The sequence below is a fragment of the Symphodus melops genome (genome assembly GCF_947650265.1).
Source record: "Symphodus melops genome assembly, chromosome: 3".
In the NCBI taxonomy this organism is placed as follows: Eukaryota; Metazoa; Chordata; class Actinopteri; order Labriformes; family Labridae; genus Symphodus; species Symphodus melops.
In genome coordinates, this window is record NC_136693.1 from 9,132,428 (window position 1) to 9,159,136 (window position 26,709).

General features: G+C 39.6%; 2 protein-coding genes across 7 annotated transcripts in view; one reads left to right on the forward strand and one right to left on the reverse strand.

Annotated features, from left to right (window-relative positions):
* Nucleotides 1–7,204: 7,204 nt before the first annotated feature.
* Nucleotides 7,205–19,486, reverse strand: tdrd3 (tudor domain containing 3). 3 transcript variants are annotated; one of them, XM_079339354.1, is made up of 14 exons: nt 19,253–19,486; nt 18,458–18,542; nt 17,478–17,543; nt 15,964–16,124; nt 14,758–14,899; nt 14,532–14,603; nt 11,917–12,066; nt 11,436–11,588; nt 10,713–10,890; nt 9,942–10,067; nt 8,584–9,512; nt 8,132–8,257; nt 7,828–7,957; nt 7,205–7,544 (listed from the first exon to the last, which is right to left on the reverse strand). In XM_079339354.1, exons 1-13 carry the CDS (start codon nt 19,288–19,290, stop codon nt 7,841–7,843), a joined length of 2,343 nt encoding a protein of 780 aa, XP_079195480.1. In that variant the 5' UTR covers nt 19,291–19,486; the 3' UTR covers nt 7,205–7,544; nt 7,828–7,840. The 3 variants fall into 3 exon arrangements, with proteins under 3 accessions (XP_079195480.1, XP_079195479.1, XP_079195481.1); XM_079339353.1 differs by having other exon boundaries at nt 7,824–7,957; XM_079339355.1 differs by lacking the exon at nt 7,205–7,544 and having other exon boundaries at nt 7,954–7,991.
* A 2,807-nt stretch (nt 19,487–22,293) lies between these two features.
* The window catches only part of LOC306821186 (protein diaphanous homolog 3-like), a 162,943-nt gene continuing 158,527 nt past the window's right edge, over nt 22,294–26,709 (forward strand). Inside the window, exons 1-2 of one of the 4 annotated variants that reach the window (XM_079339459.1) lie at nt 22,294–22,396; nt 22,812–22,929. In XM_079339459.1, the coding sequence (XP_079195585.1) occupies nt 22,831–22,929 (99 nt within the window). In that variant the 5' untranslated portion in view covers nt 22,294–22,396; nt 22,812–22,830. Of the gene's footprint in view, nt 22,930–26,709 lie in introns of all 4 variants that reach the window. The other 3 variants (XM_079339457.1, XM_079339460.1, XM_079339458.1) reach the window with 3 other exon arrangements.

The window sequence follows — 26,709 nt, forward strand, 5'->3', positions numbered from 1 at the left end:
ATAGAATCTCTGGAAGCAACAGCTAACTTTTCAGGGCCATTAAAGACTTCTGGCTTTACCTGTGCATTGGTTATTGTTTTATGCTAAGTGACAAGTAATAAACATGGGAGCAAGAATGGAGTTGGATTTGAAGGCGACATAAGAGCAGATTACGAGCTGTGTTTCATTGTGAATATATTTTTTGTAGAAATTAGCCTACTAAAAGCTTTATTGTCGATGACTGTTAGTTAAGGCTGTTGCCTTGTTAGCTCTCCACCTCCATTCTTTCCCAGTACAAAGCCAACTTCCAATGAAGGCTTGTGCACACAGCGCACACTCGGACTGCAATGATATGCACATAAATGCACTTTAAAATATTTACTTTTCTTGAGTTACAACAATATTTTCCCTACATTTATGCAAACAGCCTACAGGAAACTGATTTCGATTTCATGTCACTTATAGAATTAATGTAAAATTATTGCAAACCATTAGTTAGAAAAACTTTCTTTTCCCTTAAATTAGCATGTAAGAGGCATTGCACTCATCTTCACCTTTTGTCTCTGTTTAACAATCTTACACATTCCTGATTAGCAAAAAAAGGTTAAGTGACCTTTTAGGCTTGAGTGTAAACATGTGCCCAAGGTCTGAAGAACATGTGACAGTTTTAAACTCATTGCTGTCACTAATTAGACTGTTGGTCTGCAGAAAGTCACTTTTTGCTGACAATTTCCAAAGCCAAAGTGTTTTGATCTCTGAGTTATTTTTATTTATCCCGTTTTATAGTTTTTATGCCTCCATACTCATGTGTAAGATAGGCTGCTGCCAAAAATATGTTTCAAATATATTTCAATTTGAATGGCTTTATAATACATTATCCCTAACATGTGCTTTGCTTTTTTTTCATCAGAAATACTGTAATAAAACTGTAAGTCCCACATTACAATTTTCTATTTGCCCACTAAAAACCTTTGCCCTTCACCAAATGCTTTACACTGTAATATATATATATATCCAGACTGATGAAGAAATGAATAACCTGCATGATATACAGTATAAGCCTCTTAGAGGGGGGAGAAGACTTATAGCACTCATCATCTCAGTTGATCATGGATGTTTTGCTGCAATGCAAATCTCAATTGTCCACAGGTTAATCCCTGGATTTGAGGGATTTGAGGTATTTCATCGGACAAATTAAGCGGCAATGAGCACCAATGACAAACTTGCTGCTCATGCATGTGTTATGCTGGAAGGGTTAAATGTATTTAAGTTAAACAGATTCCTTTTCTTTTAAACTTGGTTTTTGGGTTCTGTGTTTTGGAGGTGGAATCATGGGACAAAAGAGAAATTGTAGATGTTAGAGCTACAACTTGCTTGCAGTATCTGAATCTGAATAAATTGCACAGACCGCAGTTGTGTTCTTTGTTGATTGTTTTTATGTCCAGTCAATTCTCACACAAATTAACTCAACACCTCTCAAAAACAATATAACAGCCTTCATGCAAGTTTAGGTGCATAAATGTTACAAAAGCATATCAGAAATACCTGGAACACCATAAATAAATCCTAAAAAATTATGTGGAATTGTCACCTCTATTATAGATCAATGAGGGATATTGATGAAGGACTGATACATTATGTTGCATGACGAATCTACTGTATGTGGTCAGTTTTAAGTATCATCTTTGTACTGTCTTACTCCTTACAGGATCAAATGTTATCTGTGCCCTTAATGCAGTACATTTAGGAAAAGGGCATCTGAACAAAGCTCAATGATCATTGATTTATTTTCAAACTGAAAACCAATATTGACAAAGTTTTTGCACTTTGACCTTTCAGAGTTGATTAGTCAGCCATTTAGACTCCCTCTTTTAAAATGTCAGAAAGCTTATCAGTAAAGACAGGCCTGCTACTGATGTCTAAGTGTCTCTTTATTGATTGAGGTATGTCTGTGTCATTTATTCTGCTTCGTTGCCTTGTGAAGTATTTTGAACAAAGGCACTACGTAAATAAACTTCAACACAAGACAAACAAACGGCTTGATTGATTAAATCTTTCTCCTGTGATCTGTTAAAGAACTTTGAGGCTGAGACACATTGTATCCTAAATAAGAAGTGACATGCCTGTGCTAAATTGGCTCAAAGCTTATGGAACTCAATCTAATCATTTTTTAGGTTTTATGTGGTTTACGGCCCTCTTTTTCTGTATTTCTTCAAAAAAGGAGCTTTCCTGATAGAAGATCCTTCAAAAATGAAGTTTCTAGCAGTGAAAATAACATCACAGATGACGTGCAGGTTAGAGACTTTTGCTAAGCAGGAGGCACATAGCCAAACACTTCCTTTACCCTCAGGGTCAAAAGGAGATCTGAGCTTCACATCTCAGTGCCTTCACAACATACAGTAATTGCCTAATTAGGAAAGTTATGGAACCAGAGGCTTAAGACATAACTCAAGGCCAAGGAGCAGTTTGGCATCAGCCCAGTCTGACAGACTGGACAGTGTTCTGTTACACGGTAAATATATAGACATTTTTTAAATCTCTTGATATAAGTCCAATTTCAAGGGCAACTGACTAGAAGGTGGAAAGATTAATCCGTACTGAGTTTATGTTTTAATGAATACCATTGAGTTTTAAGTTGGTCAAAGTCTTTTTTTGGGGGGGCGACCTTCCTAAATTCTTAAATGTTACACAGCTCATATAACCTTAGTAGATGAGTTGATAATCCTGCTGAGTGGATGATTTGTGTTTATGGCCATTTATTTGGCCTGACACAAAAGTGACAAACCCTGCTCTTTGCAAAACCAAGAACTAAATTCCAAAGTGCTTTTTATCAGAAAATGCAGTCTCCAGCCAGTGAAGCCTTGTATGTAGCTCTGTGGTGTTTACCAGGCCAGATTCGAATATTGGAAGCTCTATTCTTTGAAGTGTGTTGCTTTGTGGACAGCGTAACCAAAACTATTAGCCCTGGATGAAGCAGAAATCCGGTCAAGGCGTGAACCTTGTACCCATTAAAGAAGCTCACATGTGGAAACAATCATACATGAAGACTCACTGCTCTTGTAGCCTGCAGTCGCCTGCTGAAATAATTACTGACTTTACGGTCCACTTTAGCCGAAGAGAAAACATGTACAAACTAGTGAATGCCAAAAGGCGTAGGTTTGCATTTATTATCCAAGGAACACATATGACCTAAAGAAAACATGAACCTTCAGGTCTTGCTTTTAAGTGGCAATCGAAAAGCTAGAATACAAGAAAAAGAAAGAAAGGCTGCCTCACTAAGCTCAGCTCTTCCTCGTGTTGCATGTAGCCATTAAGTGCAACTGGACAAGGTCCATAAAAGTGACTGAGAGGTACTTTGGTCCACGTTTGCTCTGCTGTGTAAACCCATCTGTGGTAATGGTAAGGATCAATAACCAGCCGCTGATTCATCATACACCCTCAGTCCATACTGTCTTTGGTCAAGCTAACTGGCCCCATTTGACCATCACTGTGTCATGGGTTATGAGTAACACATTGGGTGCTTGGCAACAAATGTTGGCAGGATGTTTGAAGAATGGCCCGAGTAGACCACGGTCTACTGCACAGTGAAAACAGCCATTACCACTGACAAGCAGCACCTATCTCGCTCATTAAGTGTTGAGCCTCTCAGCTGCACTTCAAGTAATAACGCTGAACGTTGAGCTTTTGCAACAACAACCATGTGTCATACGCTGGAAAAAGAGATGCACATTCACAACTCAATAAAATTGAGGCAACCGATTGCACACCTTCTTATTAATTAAATCTAACTTTGTTGAAATTTGATAACGTCTGTCTTTTTGGAAAACCTTTCAACAAGATCAACATATGTAATTTTCTCGGGCGACCTCACGTGAGTCCCGACTGCTTCCCACTCTCACCATCAGAGAGCCAGGAGGGATGATACAAGAGGCCACGAGGAGAGACGTGAACCCAAAATACACGGACATATACTGTTAATCATCCTTCTGTAAAATGAAGGTAAAGAGCTGGCAGCAGAGACGCCACAAATATATCATGCAATATGGAAAAAGATGTCAACCGGTTGATGGATGATTGTGGCAATAATGATGTTACCCCTCTGACGACGGAGGGTCGGCGGGGGAGGTCAGAGGTCACGGCGACCTCCGCTGTAAGAAATAGAAACTATAAATATGTATGTTTTTAAAACACAAAGACTACCAAGTCTTAAACAAATTTCTGATTCAGTATGCTGAACCGCTCCGTGTCGAGCAACAGGGTGGTGGATTGTATGCAAAGTCTGAAAGGGTCTGTTCCAACACAACGGCTGTCGTGATTTCACCCGAGTGAGTAGGTGCTATGCTTTGCATTTCAAATTATATTTTCCTACAGATCACAACAAAGCATGCATATGATGGCACTAGTTTTGAATGTTAGTGGTGTTGCCATCTACCAGATGATGGTTTGACTTTAAATTCTTTGATTCACATGCAAACATCAACCCAAAACCTTCAACATCTTCAAAAAAAGAGAGAACAATCATCATGCACAAACATCCATTGAAGGAACTTGAACTCCTTCGGTGTCCATTGTTGACAATTTTATGAGATTTAATCTTTTTAAGGGATGATAAAGCTGCCATTTCCTCTATTTGTTTGTTTTGTGAGGCAACCAAGCACTTGAATCAAGAGAGACTTGGAGTTCTTTCATTCACAGAGATTACAAAAAAAAGAATACAAGAGTATGCATTTTACCTCAACCAACTATGAACTTGCTTAAATTACTCTATATAATGGGTAGAGCTGAAACATGAAATACAAAGGCTCTTTTTTACTTAAAAGTAGTTTTATTTCTGCAGCATCCCTTTCGCTCTGTGCAAGCAATGACTAAATGCACAAGCAAGGAAATTCATTCTTACTCATGTTGTTTTTGTCCCTCATTCAAGTTCTCCTTTTTCACCAGTCTACAACAGGTAGAGAAAGGATTTCGTTGTTGAGGCTGATGACAAAATTATGTAAGAAAGGATGCATTTAACAGGATCACAGGGTTCAGGTGTCACTGCCACAAAGGTACCATGGAGGAAAGATGGAGGTTGAGGGGTCAGGTACGCAAAAAGAGAATGGCAAACAGCTGTGAATCGGGATACGAAGGAGAGGCAAGCATGTGGGAAATGAACGGGCAGTGCAAAAGGGACGTTAATGTGGGAGAGAGGGTTGTTCCCCGTAGTCGACATAAAAGCATTCTTCTGTTGCTAAAGGTTATCAAGTTGCAGTTTTGGAGAGGCCTAGACGAGGCACTGCAGAAAGAAGTAAGCTTGTTTTCAATGATTCAGTTACATTGCTTATTCTAACATGCTGGCTGCATGGTTCCTGCTATGTCAGATTGGCCGTCTGTCAACTGCTGAACAGTTGAAGCTAGCCCACCTTTTTAACTCCGGATTGCAAAATAATTGTGAATAAATTCTCATTGTACCCAGGAGGAAAACACTGACTTTGGTTTGGCTTTCGCTTAAAATGGCCTTTTTCTTTAAATCCATAGACTCGTACTAACAAATCATTTGAGACCACATAGGTGATTGTAGTCTAATCAGGCCGAGTTATCCAGTTCTTTATTTTTCAGACATCAGCTTAACAAAACTGATGATGTTCTCAGCAATAGCTGTGCTTAGTGTGTTTACTGTTGCATTATGTTAGCATGCCTACCCAAATAAGACAAAGTGTTCAAATTATGCTAGCATCAGCAAGGGCGAGTTCTTATTGTTAGCATGTTCTGAACTTTACGTGTTCAACCAAAACACTGGTATATTAAACCAGATGAACCTGTTTCAGTAAGATACCCAGTTGGCTGAAGCACAGAAATACAAGAGGAGGAGACATCAAGAAGCCATAAATTATTTTTGAGTCATCGCTGAAGAGTCTCCTGGGTATTTGTGATTATGTTTTTGTTGAGTAAACTTGTTCTGACCTTTCTAAACTAACTTACCGTCCTAATGCATTTTATAAAAGAGATTACTTATCACAAAGGTGATATAAATACTGCAGATCGCAGTATTTCAGGATTCTGATTCATTCTGAGCATCACGTCACCAACATTGCATCGACACTAAAGTTGCATTAACCTGGAAAAACAAGATCTTATCCTTAGTTAACCCAGTCCTCAACCATCCACCAAATTTATGTGGGAACCAAAAAAGCATCTAGATTCATTTTAATTCATTCATTTTAAATCTTGATCAACATGTTGAAAAAAATTTAATATTTTCTCAAGAAAAACCGCATAAAGGGGTATTGTATACATTGAATGCTTATTATTCTTAAACTTTAACATATTCCTAAAGCCACGTTGTAGGGAGAATTGATGTCTTTCATGCAACAGCTACACAAGCTTTTTCTATGGATCAGTTAACACTTTTCCAATAATAATTATCTAAGTGAATACAAAAACACGTTCTCACATAATGACAGAGTCTGGTGTGTGCCTCATATTTGTCATGCCTGACATTTCCCAGGCCGGAGGGAAATATTCAATATGAAACGGGTTTCTTTCTCTACCAAAATAACAAGTTTATCTGATTGAAAATCAATCTTTATGATTGTCTTGCCAATGTGTCACAGTCAGCTCCAGAGAACACTTCCAAGAGCTTCACTTTCAGTTCCTCTCTAATGGATAGGTTTCCATATTACCAGTTGTTAATTATTCATCTCTGCTCGCTGGCGTCTCAGTTGGAAAATAAAGCAAATCCTTTGCACCAATGATACAGAATAGCTCTGTGACCTCTCCAATGAACCCTGCAGCATTGTCCATTTGTCTCCTGCTGTTGGTACGAGTGAAACTGGAGCCAAAGTGGACATTATTTCCTGATGTGTAAAACTTGTCCCTCACACAGCAGTAGTCCATGAACGGCCAGCTCTGCGGTGTGTATGCAATGCTTCAAGAGCTGGGTACAGTCCCTTTTGTAATGTGCAAAATGATATCTCTGCAATGTAATCTTCTCTATTACAGGGGGGAGAGATTGTCTTACCCTTTGGTTTTGCTTCACAGAACAGGACAAATGAGCTTAAGCTACCTGCTGTAGAGTCCTGTGCTAGTGCCTATCTAAAAGAGGAGAAATGACAGAGGTGGGCTAGAAGACAAGAATGAGTAATAAGGTAGAGAAGATCTTAAAACATTGCCATTTCATATAAGTTCTGATTGAATTGTGATGACGTTAAAACTACTGTCATGAATCGTTCAATAAGACCAAGCCTTCTGTTCCTTCTTTTGATTTCTTTATCATTTCAATCATCTGGTTCACAATAAAACCCCTTTAAAACAACAAATCCGCTACATATCATAATAACTGTTTATTTTTATGCATCCATTTAATAAATCTACACAACATATACAGTAGATATGTTCTTAACAAAATCCACAGGTGGTCATGTCAGGTTTTTTTTTCCCGTTCAGTTTTGCATCATGTCCGAGCCCTTTGAAACGGTATGCTGTGTCCTGACAAATTGGACACGCAGAAATTGAGGAAGCACTCTGGATTGTTGCAGAAAGTGATGAAATCTCTGTCATGGGTAGGAGGAGGAGAGCCAAGCACACTGATTGATGGAGAAAAGAGAAAAAAATAAATAAAAATTAACCACTTTTTTATAGACTTGAAACATTTGAAATTGTTTGAAAACAAGACATTCAGCCAAATAGACCAGCAAAACTTGAAATATGGATTTAAAATTGTTTACAATATAAAACAGATTGCTGGGGCTAGATGCACATTATGTATAATCTCCAGTAAATAAGATGCAAAAGAGTCTTAGCACAGTGATTAAAAAAAAAGTAGAAACATGGCTGTTTACTGATAAGAAATGATAACCATTTACCTACAAACACAGACACATCAATCCCGTGCCCTGGGAGGTTGGTAATACTGCTGTGTTGGTCTTGTGCGTCTTGGCTGTCCATCTCCCCCACGACGAAACTCTAATGAACTGTCGTAGTAACCGTCATCTTCCTCCTGCCATTGTACATTTGATATGGTTGTGATGTTACTGTGGGTAATCAGATTAGATGTCATTCATATTTCATCACTTCCGTCAGCCCACTTAATGACAATTCAAACCAGTAACTTTCACAAAGTATCAACAATGTACTGTGATGTTACGAAGAATGACTCAAATGTTTTTCTTACCAAAAAATCAGTGGGAACAGGTTTGATGTTGTGCAGCAGGACTTCTTCACAGTTTCCATAATCACTGAAAACAACCACAGCCGTGGAGCCCGATGAATGCACAGCGTCTATTCTGGCGTGGTAAAACTTTGTGGGAAGGCACACACAAACAAACACAGGAACAAATGAAAATCTCATCATCTAAATACAAACATTTTCACGTGTCAGATCAAGACAATTAATTATAACAAGACAATCATATCTAAGACTCTGTCGACAGCATGACAGAGATTTGTTGGCACTAAACATGCATGTAAAATACGATGGGACTCTTAAGAAATAACTATTGACATTTCCATAATCACACAGACTGTGTCAGAATAATCAGTGGAACAAATTTAGTTCATTTCAAATGTCAGAACCGATTGTGTGTGTTTTTTAAGACAATAATCAACAATCTAAAAGTGACATACCTTGCTGTCTTCCCAGTACAGTGCCAGGCACTGGTCTCCAGGTTTCCAAGCCTGTTCCACAAAGTGACTCTTCTCTGGCCCTCGAGGACCTTGGCCCCTGCCCTGTCCTGCCCTCCTTTTAGATCCCGGGTTATTAGAGGGGTTTTTCTTTGGATGCTGCTCCCTGTTGGGGGGGCAAGATGAATTTGATGGCTTGATAGGCCCAGTTCTTTTATGTTCCACGTCTCCATTTTGGAAAAGAGTAGGATCCCCCATCATGATTCGAGAATCCTGTGGTAGCCCTTCTTGGGACCTTAAGTTAAAGTCTGCTGGTCCACCATCCCTTTGTCGCTCAAAGTGGCCCGAGTTTGGCCGCTCAGTTTTCCCCATCCTCCGGCTGTTGTTGGGTTCTTCAGTTCTGTCTGTACGTTTATTATTTCCTCTTCCATCCTGTTCACCGCCTGTAGAATTACTAAATTTAGAAGTGGGGCCATTATCTTTTGGCCCTCTCTTATTAGACTGCCCAGGAATGTTCCCCCCACCACCATCTCCATTTCTGGATTGTTGGTGGTACGATGCACTCGAATCCATCAGCTGATCTTTTGAACGTGTGAAAGTACTTCGGAAGGATGAGGGGAAGTTCTGCTCGTCCCGCATCTCTCTCCTGTCAGTTTGGGATCTATCTGGTGCGCCTCGCGACCATCTCTCCTGGCCCTTCCAATGCTGGCCTTGAGCCGACGTTTGGGAGGTTGTACAGTTAGAAAGAGGCTCCTGGCCAGGTTTGGGGAAATCAGTGTCCCTGTGAAAGCGAGGTGGTCTGTCGTTCCTTTGTTGCCTATGCTCATTATGAGATGAATACTTCGTGTGAGATGCGTCTTTGGAGTGATACTCTGAGTTGGAGAAGTTTGCTTTGCTCTCATTATGTCGCTGAGGAGCCTGACTCTTTGGCTCTGAGAAAACAAATTGGAAAAAGGACCATGAGATGTTGGCAAAACAATCAAGGGGGGACTTTAAACTGCACATTTGTCGGAGTTCATCAAAGAAACCACTAAACCATTTCATTGTTGGTCAGACAAAATCAAATATCCTGTAAAGTCTGCCTCCTTTCAACTATAACCCAGTGCGGCAAAAGTTTTGAACACTCGAGCTCCTTTCAGGCGTTTGGAAAACACTTTACTCCCCTGATGCACGATAGCCAGCTAGCCATCTGTTTTTATTCAACCATGACGCTTCTTTAGTCAAAGTACAGCTCTTAACACCAAGAACGAGCACATTCAAAAGCATCTTCTTAAACATTCTGTAATGTGCGTTTCTTAAATCTAAAAGATAAGAGCATTTTGGGTATGTTTTTAAGATGAAATCCACACCAGGACACTGACCATCAATGGAGAAAACTCCCATCTTGGATTCCAGAAAATCAAACAGAGTACTTGGTCCGGATGGCCTTCCTCCAGCTCCCTCCTCCTCGTCCTCATTTCTGGACCTGCCTCTTCCCCGTCCTCTGGCTGATGGAAACAGAGAGATGAGACTGAAGTTGACCCAATGAAGAACATTTGGATCAATGGAACTGGGTTTCCTCATCAAGACATTTGGGACATGCTCTTTGTGACTGGCCATGTGCACAAGTCTGTTGTTTTTAATTGAAAACCATGAGGAATCAGAAATGTACCTTTTGCATGACAAGGACTTAAGTAAGTGAATGCTCAAGCTGACTTAGTGGATCCATGTATGCATCAGCAAAAAAAAAAAAAAAAGTCCCTGCTCCTGCTGTAACTGTGGTAACAATATCTTACACATGCAGGATGCATCATTTCAGAATGATGGAACAAGTTTAAAGTTACTGCATGTGGATTTTTAAGAACATAACAATACAACAAACACAATAAAAACAAAAATATGACTGCGGGTATCAGTATCCATCTACAACCTAAAAAGGTATACTTGGAAAAATAGCCAACAGTAGAGTCTGTGTACAATTTGATGTAAATAGAATCAAACAAGCTAAACCGCCACTGTGGACCTTCACTTAGCTTGAGGCAATCCTTACTCTCCCAATCTCAATCTTACTCGAAACAAATGAGGTGTCAGGCTTTGGGGAGTTCTTTGAAGCAGCAGCTGTGTTTCTGTGTTTGAGTGAGTGTGTTATGGACCTCTGGGTGGGGGCCGGCTGGATTCAGCTATCACAGGACCAGGTCTGCTTCCTGAAGATCCAGTCAGCAGGCAGTTTAGTGCTACTTCAAGGTTGTTGTTATTATCCATCAAAGCCTGCCGGGCGGCCTCTCTGTTGAAGCCCATCTCCATGATGTCTCTCAGAGCACGTTCATCCACCTACAGACGAGACAAAACAAGACTGTATAGAGAACAGACGTGGATAAGGAATGAAAATATGACCATAGATCAACTGGATGGAAAATGGCGAGAGAGAAAAAAAAAAAAAAAAAAGGTACTCCTCCCGTTTTAAGTGGGCCGGACATGGGCAACACTGAGTTTTGGTTTAGGTTGGATTAATAGGCATTCAAGTTTCAAACAATGATTAACATATTCCCAAGCCAACGCTGTAATATCCTGTTCCATCCAATTAATGAGCTCAGCCAAAAGCTGGCCGAGTTCTGCTGGAAACTGGTGTGTCACTACATAAAAGCCAGACAAATGAACGGCCACTTGATTGGAAAACCTGACCAAGCCTCGAATTCATTTAGATTTCTAAAATATCATAATCAATGCCTCATGCAGTCCATGAGCCATGAAATAAGACTCTAATCCAGACCGAAGAAAGAACACAGAACAAGCTCCAGCCTTTAAATTGCTTTGTTACAGTGAATGGTGGCTTCAGTAATGAGAGGTCTGAGTTTGGACCAAGTTTGTCTCCTCACCAGCTCTCGATAGTTTCCATCCTGTCTGCTGTCTGGTCGTTCCGCCCTGTCTTCTCGTCTCCTCTGCTGGTATGAGTCTCGGCTCCGGAAGGAGGAAGCGGTGCTGGATAAATTACTCCCGGCATTTCCTCCACCACCAAACGCGCGAGGACCCTAACAGGCAGAGAAATGGATGACAAATAGAGCGGCACAGATGGACAAAACAAAGCCGACACACCAAAGAAAACATAGCATGTTAAAATAAGAAATTTAAGGAGTTACTTTAACATTAAAGTCAGTCATAACAACTTTTAAATGTGGGGAAATCAAACCATTTACACATACGTAATGTAATCAATAGCAGAAACAAAATGAGTAGTTAACACAACTAAAGAAGTGATACTGAAAGCCGAATGTCAAGCTCCTCCAGCTCTTAAAAATGATTACACACCGTTTATACAACAACTGTAGGATGTAATGAGGATATACGTAGAGTACATACCTCCTTGTTCTTAGCCACCTCAGCGATAGCTGCAGTCCGCTGCTTCTCAAACTCATCATTCTCCTCAGAACTTTTGATCACATTCTGAGTCTGCAGGGTCTTCCTCTGGTCTAGTTCTCTGCTGTCTACTTCATCCCTCCTTGCACACTTCTACAGGGAGCAAATTGAGAGAGAATATATTATCAAAGATCTTCATCAATCATGTATAGCTCCTTAAGAAAAGAATCAATGCGCCTGACAATCTCCACATTTTTATTTTTATTTTTTTTTTTTGGGGGGGGGGGGGGATATCAGATCCAGACTGTAAGTAACCTGCAGTGTTTGAGTTATAACTCAAAGTTTTTTTTTGAGGCACCCAAAAGTAACAAATCCCATCGCCGCCTCCAAGCTCACTCCTATTTGGGAAATGAAAACACGAAGTCAAGTCTTGGAAAGGAAGGAGACGGAAACTAAGCACTTTCTGTAGCTGCATGAAGACTACAGGAAGTAAGAGGATGGATCGTTGACCAGTGCTTGCAGGTAGGTTAGTAAGTTGCAGGCAGTCTGACTATAAATCCAAAGATGACATGTTTTCAAAGAAAGAAAGCCGATGGTTAGAAAAGTTAACAATAAAGAGAATTTGCCCAGCTTTGAGAAAGTGCACCAACCTGCACTAACTACATTGACCTAGATATTTTCAAACAGGTTCTTTAAGACGCAAAGATGTTTTGCTATTACATAGATTCAGAATCTTTGTCTCAAGCATAATGTATTGCATCTGACTATCAAATATAGCCTCATTTTTTTTCTATCAGTTTCAATGCCCTGTGCAACATAAAAAGTGTTTATTTGAATTGAGTGGAAATTCTTCTGCATTAAAGACACACTTAACGTGATTGGTTGTGACTTTCACTGTTTCCACAGCTGCTTTGCACTGTATGGAAAGCTTCCTCTAGTTCATTAAACCCTTGCAGCCGTCTGACAGCAGCAGGACAGATAAGTTGATAAATCTGCAGCCTCCGCTTTGAGAAGTGCCGAGCCCGATGCCATCATGCGTGACTGTCTTCACATATAAACCTTCATTTAATCACATGCACATCGCGCCAGGCGGCTAGAAAACTGACCAAATAGAGTTCAGCACTGAGCAGACGCTCAAGCTTCACATGACGTTGTTTTTAATTGGTTCATGTTTTAATCTTGAAAGAAATGACGGTACATGAACACAACTGTACCTCATGATAAGATCAGTGACATTATTGGATACTATACAGTTATGTATAGATACTAATGGTAGTATACAGTACTGGATTGATGCAATCGAAGTAAGGCTAGCCAAGGCATTAGCACAAGGATGAACGCAGATACAACGTCTGCATGCCCAAAGGTTAATAGGTAATTAAAGTAAAAAAAATAATGACCCACTCTTGCGGAATGCTAAATTATTTCATTGCTGTGAAGCATGTCAATGTGAAAATGTTGAAAACTCAACGGATGTGGCAAATACTTCTGAGGTGTAAATGAGTTTAATCATTCAGGTGAAACACATATCACAATGTGGATTCGTGAAAACCTACCGAGCCTATGCATCTCCCCTTTAAAGCGCTGCAGTGAAGCGTGGTGACAGCGTCATACTGTAACAACGCCTCTCAGAAGCTGTAAATTGGAGATGTAGAACGGGCTGACTGAATATGCAGCCAGTCAAAGTGCTGCCACAGAATAGAAGACTATCTTTTCCTCAGGGTGCACATTTTCCTTGGAGCGAGATCATGTTTGTATTTAACAACGAGAAGAAGAAACAGAAGGTGACGCGGTGACCCTGCACTAACAGGAAATCGAAAGAATGCTGAATGATAAATCTCAAGTGCTTCTCATCCAACTTCACAAAGCCTGATCAGATCTGGAATGAAGAGTGGGTGAAAATCCCACAATCCCTGTGTCAAGCTGATACAGCTGTATCCCAGACTGAAGCTGTGATCCTTATAAGGCAGGACTGACTCAGGCTCAGTGGTTTTAAAAAGAGACATGTCTGAATAGAACACTCTAAAGACCAGATCTGCAGAATCAAAACATTAGGTAATATTTAAGTAAAAAAAACAAACAAACCTAAACTGTAATATTGTGTAAAGACACCTCTGTGATGGCAGTGCATGTGTGCTGAATTTTCTTAAAGGCGCACTTTTCCGCCTTTCTTCTACAACAAAATAAATCTGTTTTCCTTTACTAAAAAAAAAGAGAGACCATTGTGCCTTTATTTGAATACAAATGCAACACCAGCCCCATGTGCATTTTTAGAAAGGGGAAAACTGTCATTGTTTTTTTTTAAATATGTAGGTAGGAAAACAAAAGCACATTTAAAATTCAGTCATACATTTTAAAGATTCATGAAGACTCTGATTAGTTAAAAATAAAGATCACAGCACACGAAACCAAAAGAAATGGACATCAAGGCCAACTCCTGGAGCCAGGCCCCTCTGATCTCTTTTAAATGAATGCTGTATTCATCCTTTGTTAGAAATGTGCATCTGCCGATTGTGCTGTTTTGCAATGGTTTAAAATGTTTTTGTTTGTTTCAGTGTTACAGATTATGTCTTGAAATAAATATTTTCTCTAATAGTCTAATTCACTTTCAGCCTCACCTGACCGAATGGCACAAAGGGAGGAGGTCCACCTTCTGCTCCGATGTTACTCCTGCTGTGTTTGGCCAGACTCTGCAGGTTGAACAGTAAAAAGGGAGACAAAATAAATAAATACAATCCTCTGGAGAGTAATGCCATACTGAAAGGTTTAAAAGGATCACTGATGTATGAGTTCAATATTTTTGAGTTTAAAGTAGCTGAGTCATCATTATAAATTCAACCTCACCCTTTGTAGTTCCCACTTCTCCACCATGTGGTCAACCTCGCCTCCAAGGACAGAGATCTTTGAGTCATCGAGCAGCAAAAGACCATTTTTAACCTGGACTGTACCGAGGAGCTTCACCTTTGTTCCAGGGGGAGTATTGAGACTGAAACACAACAACAAACACGTTCACATGAATAAATGCTTCATTTATTAAATGGTTGACCAGCAGATTCAGTCCAATACGTTCAAATGTTTAAGATATTATAACTACTTTTCCCAAGCCCTGCACCCAACTGCCACCACTTTATAAATGACATGGAGCAGTGCCAGGGGAGGGGTGGCGAGGCTAGGAGAGACTATCAATAATCCCAGCTGCTCACCCGTCCTCATGGTAAATTAAAAGCCCCTCTATCTCATCAGGCCTGATAAGGCCTCTGCCTCTCTCATTAAAAAAAGCACTGGGACTTAGAGGGATTTCCAGCTACTGATGCCGGATGCAGAAGCAACAATTAGGGATTTCACTCCAAACCTCTGGGACGGATGCTGTTCTCATGATAGTGGCCGGCACAGAACGAGGCCCTGTCTATCCTCGATTTAATCACATACACAAAAATCCCACGTACACACTATTAACCCGCTGATTTATGTTGCTCATAATGCTTAATTGTCATCGCTCTGTATCACTTCCTCGCACACTGAACAGTCCTGTAATCCATCCCATTCTCTTTGACACCTACTTATAGCCTCACGTACATTAAAGTGAGCACTTTCATCGGACACACTAACCACCGCTGTTGGTGGCCACTGTGTGTGTGTGTGTGTGTGTGTGGCTCATAAAGAGGGATTTGTTCTGTTTTCTCCTCCCTCCCATCAGGAAGTCAAGGCCCACATTCTGGCCACTCCACCTGTACAGACTGGCTAGTCACCATGGCAGCCGTCACCAAGGCCACTGTTGCTGGGATGGAGATGTAATTAAGGCTGGATATTGTTAGATTGCCGCTGCCTCATGGAAAATGCAGATAAAGGGAAAACGTAGACGTGCTGAAGTGAGAGTGTTGACAAGGGGATGATGGAGAGAGAGTGTGTGCAGAATTGTACACATTTGCTTTGAATAAAAAGAAAATCTAGTTCATTGAGATCCTTCTTTTTATTTTACAGTCATCTATTTCACTTCATTTGCTATGAGGCCAACAGATTTCTCAAGACACAAAACCAAAAATATGGTACCTGATCTTGGACAGGTGTTTAAACTCCAATCCAACACAGGTGGTATGTCCATCTGTCATTTGAAGTCGCAGCATTCGCGGCGCACCCTGGGACTCCTCGTGGTCTTTAGATGCAGAGATGTTCCTCACCTTCTGCACCTGGAGAACACATGGTCCTTCCAACTGTGCAGCAGACAAATTAAAAAGCAAATCAGCGGCATGCGGGGAAGGATTTACAAAAGCATATACAAGCCAAAGACTGGAGGTATACAGGTCTATATTGACGGCTTGTCAATGCAAGCAAAGTTTATTTGTCGAGCACATTTAAGCAACAAGGAAATTCAAAGCGCGACTAATTTCTCAAGTATAATGAATATAACATCATTTTAGCACATAAGTGTATTTCTACAGACACACTGCATTTCCATTCAGATTGGCATTAACCGTTTAATGTTACACAATACTGAACAAGGCTGAGTGTCAAAGTGACCAGGGCGACATAACTGCTCCTCTTTTTCTTAAGAGATAGTTAAAAGAGGATTTAATCGCTCTGAACTACATGTTTTATTCTTTTCATAATACTTTGAACATTTTTTATTTCTAGACTTGCAGGAGATGCAGCAGTGTTTTGCATCTTGATTGTTGGTGTGTTGGGGCCATCTAGTGGCACACATGAAACCTGCAACAGGGCCTGCACTGACTTTGAGCGCATGAGCACTTTTTCTATAACATTGTTTCATGTCTAATCAGTGTAAGGTTAAATTTGCCGTTTAAGGCCCTGTGTCCACCTAGCATTTTTTTTCCTCAGCGCCAGCGTCTTTTTTTGTCTTTAATGGGTAGAGAGCGTTTTCAGCAGAAAGCAGCCGTCTGGATGAAAAGCGCAGTGCCCAGCGTCTTTGTAAAAAGCGCTCAGCCATTTTCGTGCGGCTGCTTCAAGCGCTCGAGTTAAAAATCGTTCAACCTTTCAAAAAGGCACCGCTGACGTCACCAGTGCTTTTCTTAACAAACCAATCACAAGGTTGAAAGGCAGGTACTCGTTACCTGGACAACCAATAAACAATGGAAGGAGAGGTTGCTCTTGGCCATTTCAGTTTATCCTGAACAGTATGATATGTCAGTCAGATAAAAATGATCATGACAAAGATAGAATGTTCCATTTGGGGGAGCAGATTGGGCAGACACTTGATGTTGCTGGTTAATGTTTCGGTGATATTCTCTGTATTTTGGTCTCCTACGTATCGTGTTGTACCCACATCATCTGCGTGTCTGACCTGAGCCGTCCTTATGAAGCTCATCATCCGGACAAAGTAGGAGGGCAAGAATATTCTGATTAAAGCTCATAGTTAAGGGAAAAAAACAATCCCAATATAATGAAACTTGCAGTAAAAAGTAACAGAGCCGTGTCGTTCATACAGCGGCCGCTGCGCTTTTTCTCTCAGCACACAAAATGCTCATGTGAGCGCTTCTGAGCACACAGCCAGCGCTTTTCTGCCTGCAAAGGTGGAAATGGGGCCTAAGACATTCACTGTCACTCACCTTCTCAGTCCTTCCACTGTTGATATCAGCTGGTAGATATTTCCTCCCAATAGGCCTGAGGTCACTCTGCAATTAAGAATGTATATGAATAGAAAATAAAGAGCAAGTAGAACTAAACATGAATTACTCAAAGTCAATACAATCTACATTATCTGGAAACCTTGTTCACAGTCGTGGTAGCAGTTTTACAGTACCTCCAGTATCACCAGGTAAATCACACGGTATAATAAAACATTGAGTACAATCTACTTCAAATAAAGTAATCATTTACCGGTAATTGATTCCAATGTAACACATTTTTAAAGACTAAATCACCTCTATTACATTATGTATTAACATGTATTAGAAACATCTTCCCATTGTCAGCCATCCTTTTTTTTTTCTTCAACACTGCTGACAGCCTTTTACTGCTGCATTCAGTTTTTTTATCCAGGTCGACAGCAACGAGTCAAAAAGCAGCCTAAGACCGTCACCGTCATCATCTCCAGGCCAAACTGTTAAAGTCAAGGCCTTTGCTGTAAATGCAAACACTGGATATTCCGGTCAGATAAAGAGGATCATTGTATTATACTAAAACCTATTGAAAAAAACCCTTTATATCTCACCCTTGTTCCTCTTTTTATGTTTGACTTAATTTTTTCTTTTTTTTTGTCTAACTTTATTTATTATTTAATTAGCCTGTCATTGTAGGTCACCATGCCTCAGATATGAATAGATCAAATTTCTAGTGAACAATAGACTGGCGTTTACAAGTTCATCAGAGAGAGAACAGGTGAATGTGAAAGTGAAAGATAATCTCGTACTAAGAGCAACTGTAGACGGACAAAGCCATCGCCGTCTGCCAACAGCAGGGTTAATCTTTCAAATGAAATAATCCTCAACATCTTCTTTAAAACTCCTTCAACTATATTTTAAAACACTTAGGAAGTAATACATGTTTAATAAATGACACAGCACTCTATAGCCAGTTTCACACTTACATTGAGTGCAATACGAATGATGTCACTATGCGTTACTTTCTCTGCAGATCCTTTTAGTTCTGCTATGCCTTCATCGGTAAGGTACCTGAGGAAGGACAGACGACATGATGAGGGAGCGGGAGGTGGATCGAGATGCTATAGTTTCATGAAGGGGAAAGCCAAACTACATTCATGAGAAGGCAGTAACATCTTCAAAAGATAATCTCCTAAAACAACATGCGTTGATTTCTTTAAGTTTAAAACAGATCAGTAGCATTGCCTCTGCCTATTGAGACGGAAACATATATTATTGATGATTAGTTTTCAGGTAGGATGCATCATACTGGTATAACAGATTTTAACATTGCAATAAGGAAACATAATTCACAAAAATACAAATCAGGAAAGTAGTACGTGTTAATTAGCTAACGCTCTTGCACTATCAGGTGTTTTGTATGCCAATGTGAAATCATATGTCAGGTTGATCTGCGCTCTAATAGATAAGGTTACATCAAAGCGAAGCGTCAACAGTGTCTCAGCGTGACGTTAATGCTAACGACAAGTGTAACAGCTAGCTAACCTTTTAGTGTTTACCTCACTGCTACCTCTTCGTTCAGTTAAGTGTATTCATCTTCACACGAACGAATAGTGCTACCATAATGTACACAATTTTAAAACAACGCGTGATAGGACAAACTTGGTTTCTCTCCCACACAACTTTAATGAGGAGATATTGCTAATGTAGCTATTTGTGTGAGCTATCTGTCACCTCAGTTTGTTAGCAGGCTAACTAGGGTTAGCTGCCGTGCTACCTACCAGCCCTCTTTGGTCAGGGACTCTGCCAAGTCGGTCATTTTCGTCCAAAAGGGAGCTGTGCAAGAAGCGATACCAGTTGATTTTTAAAGTAAGCACAATAAAATAACGACTATCTTATTTGGCTAAGCATTATTCTTCTCCTAGCGGTGACCAAGCTCGCTAACGTGAGTGTTGAACGACTCTACGTAACATACGTCATCGACCATGACGCGTTCCACGAGTACGGAGTACCGCGAGGGCACAAAATATTTCGCATAATGCTCATTTGAAATCGTTGGTTACCAGTAAGTGGAAGTGCACTTGAATGATTATCGCAGATAATGTCCGTCGTCTTCTTTACTCGACGTGTATTATTTAATTACATTAATTAATAGCCATATCACACAATGCGTAAAACGTGAAGTTAAAGAGCGCCTCTGATGTGTAGGCTGTTACAGAAGTCAGGTCAAGCACCTAAAATGGTCGGTTATTTGATGAAACATCACGATTCACCCACATTTATCAATGAACATGCACGAAATCACAAGCTCAACTCTCCATTATTTTCGATGTTCTGCCCCTCTTGTGTTGGGAGTTGACTCGTTGACTTGAAATAGCGGTGGCTGTTTTAAAACAAGTAACACTCAGGTTGGGAACCGGAGAGCATAGTGGTTCAAGTCCCGTTGTGGACCAAAATATGGAAGTTGGTCTGGTAGCTGGAGGATATGAATATTTTCAAATAGAACTGATTCTCGAGCACTGCCGCGGTGCCCTTCAGCAAGGCATCAACCCCCCACCAGCTCAGAAGGCGCCTCCAGTGGAGGGCAGGGCAGCCATCCCAACTGACATCTGCATTTCCACAGGCCCTGCTTGTGAATGTGTGTGATTCAGGCCTGTGTGTGTGTGAGAAGCATGTCTCAAACCAGAATTCCCCCCAAGGATTAAGAAAGTATAATAAAAACACAAAATAGGATTCAGTTATACCATTTCAGCCAGGGCCACAAGATGGCAGTACATGTACACTGAATAGTTAGAGAAAGTTCCTGTTACCAATAGATATGGACCCTGACGTCATGTAAGCTTCACTGTGAGCCTATCAGTTTTATTCTAACCCTTTTCAAATATACTATAAAATAGGTGTTTTAATCAATATTTGTGCATGCTAAGTCAGTCCTGACTGAAGATATTTATCTGAATCCAAGGTGAAAAAATAGTAGACCCTATTCACTGCTCCACATGTGGACATACACAATACAGGAAAACTGAAATAATTTTATGTGAATGTTTCTGTGTTTTTTGTGTTTCCCTTGTGTTATTACTTTACTGATTTTCAAAGGAAGATAATTAATTGCCTGAGAGCATTCACTAGGCTGTTATTTGGCTCAAGGATAAAATTGAATATAAAGCTGGCATGCCATGCAGGCCTTCAAGGGACTGGAGAAATAAAGGGTTTTTGTAAAGATAACAAGAGATGAAGGCTGAAGAATTAAACTTTTTTTTTTATTTCATAACTCAAGCTTTTACTGATAGTGAAATTATATGTATAGTTTTGCTTTGAAATACAACAAGAGTCAACTGAAACAGTGTTTAAAAAGTAGATGCCACATGTTTTATAACAATACACAGTAATCCGTGTACACATGTTTATTGAATGCCAGTTTACAATTCAAACATATCCTATGCAATATTCCATGCAATGCTATTTTTTTTTAGTATCAATGGACGCAAACATATGAAACCACAAAGACTGTTGCTGAAGATAAAACTATTAAGCAAATTATTCCTGCTCAAGGTGAGTTGGAATCAGGGGCTCTGTACCTGTTGCCTGTTACCAAGTGGACCCACTTTCTTTTTTGGCAGAAAACAAATCAATCAAACTTACAACCAACTGTTATTAAAGTTGTAACTGTCAGCTATACCTACACATGTCTAATTATCATTTGACATGTGTGCCCTGGTTCCTGAAGGGATTGGCATGATCCCAACTTTCTAAAAGCACAAAGGCCACAGAAGGTTAGTACTACTTTTGGCTTTCTATCCTATCATAGGTTACGTAAACTTCATTGTCCTCAAGAGAGGGACAACAACATCAACTCTTGCTCAGGTAACAGTACCCACCTGTAGAAATCACTTATAGTATCAACTTTATCATCAATGTATTATCCTATAATTTTTTATCATATAGGTTTTGTTATCTTTTTCATTTTCTGTAGTCCAATATCTTTTGGAAGCAGAGCAGGTTTTGAGCACATCAGAAGGATCTTCCTCAGGTTTCATTTTGTTGCATCACATGGACTTGTTGGTGTTTGTATCAGGCAAGGTGTTTGGGATTTTACATAGATTGCAGCTTCAGGCTACCTTTTTAATGGCCAAACAAAGCTTAAAAAACAGTTTCAAGTACTTTCAGTACAACAATCTGATCTAAATAGGGGGACAGCATCATCATCTTGCGTTTCCTTAAGCTTCACATGACATCCTACCTGAAAAGAAAAGGTCTCGTCAGGTCATGTAACAGGATGGGACCAATACTTTTACAGTGGACACAGGTTATAATATGCATATTGATAAGTGATTAACATCTTTTTGGTAAAATTACCTATAAATTATGTGACTGAAAATTTTAAAAGATTAGTGCAAAGTTCATTATAGCTAACATGAGTCATGCAAAAACATTTCACCTTTGAGGGAAACATGTTGGTTTCGTTTCCCACATGTTTGATCAGTGCAAAATTCAACGTTTTTAAGGGCTTGAGGCACGATTGGACTACTACAGCCTACTCCGATATAGCTAAATGGTGCATTTATTATTGCCAACTTGTAAGGTAAGTCATTTACTCGTTGGTGGTTCATACGGTTAAAATTACAGCGTTAAAAATATAATACGGTGAATGAAACAAACTGTGTAACTTCATCCAATAAGACATGAATATTGAAGAGGTGGCAACATATCTTCAATAAAATAACCTTGTTCCGAAATGAGATTCGGATCTTCTATAAATAACACCCCCAGACGAAGTACAACTGATTGGCAGCACAGTTTGACCAATCAAATGTATTTCTAGCTGTAAACATAGGGAGCTGAACCAATCACGATCCAGTTGTGTACCGCTTAGTTGCTACTATTGGTTGGATTAAACATGCGGAACTGATATCATCATTGCGCGGGTCTGTCAAAAAGTATCTGCCGTTTACATTTATGTTGCCAGACTTCAACTCCTGCTTTAAAAAAACAACTGTGTATATTTCAAGTGACGGCTGGTTATTATACGCATCTGAAGAAGTCGTGAAGTTGTTTGCCGTATTGCTTTTGTCAGCGGAAACCTGCAGTGTTACGTGACAGTCCACAAATTGGATTAGCGCTTGGTAAAGCCAACAGTGAGTGATAGTTTAGCAAAGTTGCTAGCTAGCAAAACGCTCTGTCGAGATTGAAGCCTGGAAAATATTTGTTTTGACACCTTTAGTTTGAACGAACCATTAAATGCTTTAACCAGCACCAGCGGCGAATTTGAAACAAATGGTAATGTAAATATTCAGCTCGTGTCTTCATCGGATGTGCCTGCTGCGATTCACTCATTAGTAGGTTAACGTGGTTAGCTGACATGGAGAGTTATGTTCAGTCCGGACGAGACGGCAAACCCCAGAAGAAGAAAGGTGTGAGCACTTCAAGTTATGAAGAAGGAGAGCGTAAGCCAAAGTTTGTAAGTATTACACGTTTTTCTAAATTATTTTTTAGTTGTATTGTGCAAAAAAAAAAAAAAATCAACAACAGTTTACAATTTGGCTACATGTTATTCTATTTAATTTTTCCTAATGTCCCTTTTTCAAGTTCCTGTCAAAGTGAGTCTCTCTCTCTCTCTCTCTCTCTCTCTCTCTCTCTCTCCCTCCCACTCTCTCTCTCTCTCACTCTCTCTCTCTCTCTCTCTCTCTCTCTCTCTCTCTCTCTCTCAATTAAATTAAATTCAAAAGGCTTTATTATCATGGAAAACATACATTAACATTGCTAAAGCTCATTAAAAAATACTCACAAAAGTAAGGACAATATAAGAGATTATAAAAGATAGCTCTCTCTCTCTGTCACTCTCTCTCTCTCTCTCTCTCTCTCTCTCTCATACAGACATGGAAGTGGAAAAATCCCATCAGGAAACGTGTCAACGTAACCTTTTCCATATTTTTTGTGTGTGAACAAGAACATATATGGAAAATGTTATGCTGATGTTTTCTTATTCCATTTCCACGTTTGTGCACTTACCTCTACCTCTCTTGGAAGATGTGTTAATGCACCATTGGTTGAATTAACTCTATTCTTACAGTAACTAAGACTGTTTTAAAGTGGCTTTTCAGACTTATCACACCTTACACAGCAGTTTACTTACTCTACACATTTTCAGTTTTTTTTGTATGTGCTGAAAAATACCCTTTCCTTATCTCCCTCATGGTTAAGAAAGCTCTTACACATTAACATGTTGTAGGTTTTTTTTGTGAACTGTGACCTTGACAAGTTGTTTGTTTGCAAGAAGGAAATCAAAAGGTTAAAATTAGCACAGGGGTTTAGCCCTTAACCTAATCCATGAGCTTTCTACGAAGCAACCGACATTGTGTCTGCCTTCAATTTATCTGCTGTATTGTTCCCAGAATCTAAACTTCAGTCAAAAAAGTAGCATCATAGTTTTTCTCAATCAGAGGTCAAATCTTCAAAACACTCGGGTGTCTGTAAATACCACACACACACACACACACACACACACACACACACACACACACACACACACACACACACACACACACACACACACAGACTAGCACATCCTCCTTTCAGACAGGAGACGTGTGTGACACAGATCTTCTTAAGGAATCCTCAACCTGCATTTAACCCCATTTTTATGGGACTTCTCTTCCCAGTTGTTTCCTAGTTGGTGACTTTCAACTATACTCGTCGACTACTCGGTACATTTCTGGGTAGAAATGATTCCAAGACTGAACCTTTCCCCGATGAGCTGTTGTCTAAATGTCAAACATTTAATAACCAAAACAGAAACACCTTTCACCTACTAAGATGGGTGTTAAGTACTTGGCTTCATCAGAGCACAGTGTCATTCTGAAAGGATTAAGACACACACTCACAGATTATATACAAAGTAAACAATCTAATGAGCTTTTGATCATACAAATTAAGAGAATGATAGCATTTATTTGGTAAATGTTTTCATTATTTCTTTCTGATAACAAACCTGTATTATTTGATACTTTTGCTTGACAAACTTGTAAAACATTACTCATCCCTTCCCTTGAAAAAAATCCCAAATTTATTGAAAATGACGTTGTAATAGTAATGTTAAAATGCTTGTTTTATGGTAATGTGAGTTGATAAAGTACTTAAGATGCAAACCAGTTTGAAATGACGATGACAAATAACGGGTGACACGAGAGTAGATGCAGTTTGTCAAGAGTCTCGTGCTAAAAAACAGACATCCGAGTACTGATCAGGGGATGATGTCTGTGCTGCTGCCGTGCTCATTGTTCAGTCGGTGTCATGAACCTGATAAGAGGATGTTAAATGTTGGGAGCATCACCCCTCTCCATTTATAAGTATCGTCTATGTATGCAGTCCATGCACATATCCTCCCCAAATCCCTCCTCCTTCATTTGTAAGAGCCCATATATGAGATTCAAGTTCAGCATGTCTGCACTGATACGAGAGTGGTGCATGATAATAAAATGCAGTTTTCTTATTGTGATTAGGGAGGCTTTTGCTTTGGGTTTTATCTCGCATGGTCTGAAATGTGATGACAGTGAAAATACAATTAATTGTGCAGCCTAGTAAATGAACCTCAAGTTTAGAGATGGGCTGTAACACTGATAAATAAGGCCCGACTGATATGAGATTCTTGGGTCCAAAATCAGATACGATATATTAGCCAATCCCTTTAGATGTGTACAGATCAATATATAGATATACGTACACGTTATTGTATTGATCCCTCAAATGCCCTTCCCAAACGCTTCAGATATACAATGAAGAAAAGGGTTTGAAACTGGAAAGTAACAATGACACTGTGGAGTGATGATGCTTGTTGTATTCCACAGAACTTCTGATGACAAACTACAAGTGGGAAACTGAAATAGCGTGCTTTGACTGGTCAATAAATCTAGCAATAGGAACATATCTGCGCTAACAGTAGCTGATACCGATAGGCTCATATTGGCAGATTTTGTCATCTGGCTCTTTAATTGGTTGGACTCTAGTGATATGTCATCGTCTCACATCCAACACTGGTCTCGGGTCATGTGGACCTCGCTGAGAGTATTTCTAAAATCCAACCTTTTTTAATACCTAGTCATCTAAACTGAGGTACTTTTAGTAGCAGACACTCAGGACTTGTTTTCTTGGTTCAAAATAAATGTTTTACAATCATTTTTAGTTACGATAGCGATGAAGGAATGGAAATTACAGAAGTAACCTTTTTTTTCTGCTGACTTTTCTTAGTGTTATGAACATCTAAAATGTTTCTTTACATGAGCTGAACATTTTCATTTTTTTTTTTCTTTAATACGATGTGTTTAAAAGACAGCAAAGTACACTGAGGGCATCATGCCTCCAGAAAAAAACAAACTGTGAATTGAAAAAAAAAAAAGCTCTACTAACACTTTTGTTTAACAGTCAGAGAAGGAAAAGAACATCTTGTTATTTATTCAGGCTGAGAGATCCTGTGACAGTAGCCTCGTCTTGACACCTTCAGTCCCACTCTTTCATCAGAGCATATTTAAAAAAAAAAAAAAAACATTTATTACATGTAACAGGAAAAAAAGCAGTGAATAGCACTAGTATAATATGTGACCTTAACTTTCTGCTCAGTAGGTGGCACTGTAATACCACAATACGGTAAAGGCCATTTTTTATTTCTGAGGCTTTTTAGAGCTGAACTCTTCAATGAAATAATGGAAGGGAAGATGTTCATGCACTGTCCTACCTTCTGTTCAGAGTCCAACATATAGGTTGGTAATAAGATAAAAGGGATGCACTTTTTCACTTCCCCAACTCATTTGGTTGTCTGTGTAAGCTCTAAATAGGTTTTTTAGGATCTCATTAATGTAATGGATGTTTAATTTCTTCTCTTTTGAATCCCTGATTGTGTACAGTGTCTTAGTGTTAATGGGCAAGGAAACTAAATGAGGAACTGTGAATGAGTTGAGGATAAATAAGCATTTCATTTATCTGCCATATAAACCTCAAAGCCTTTAGGCTGCCAGGAACCCCCCCCCCCCCCCCAAACCAACACAAACAAAAAAACAACCACACTGCAACACTTAAATTCCCTAGAAGCTTGACTAAAATAAAAAAGAAACAAAATCCACCAGAACTGTCAGGAAAAAATCTGTCATTTCAGAGCTGCAATTTCAAATCAAGACTGATGTAATACGCAGAGCTGGCGGGGGCGGTGTCAATCATTAATGAAGGGTATTTTATTAGCATCAAATCT

Coding starts and splice junctions, on each gene's coding strand:
- tdrd3 (XM_079339354.1), bottom strand. CDS start 19,290: ATGACCGACTTGGCAGAGTCCCTGACCAAAGAGGGCTG. Junction 16,125..17,477: donor ACAGTGGAAGGACTGAGAAG/GTGAGTGACAGT, acceptor TCTGCTGCACAG/TTGGAAGGACCATGTGTTCT. Junction 14,604..14,757: donor AGAAGTGGGAACTACAAAGG/GTGAGGTTGAAT, acceptor TTCAACCTGCAG/AGTCTGGCCAAACACAGCAG.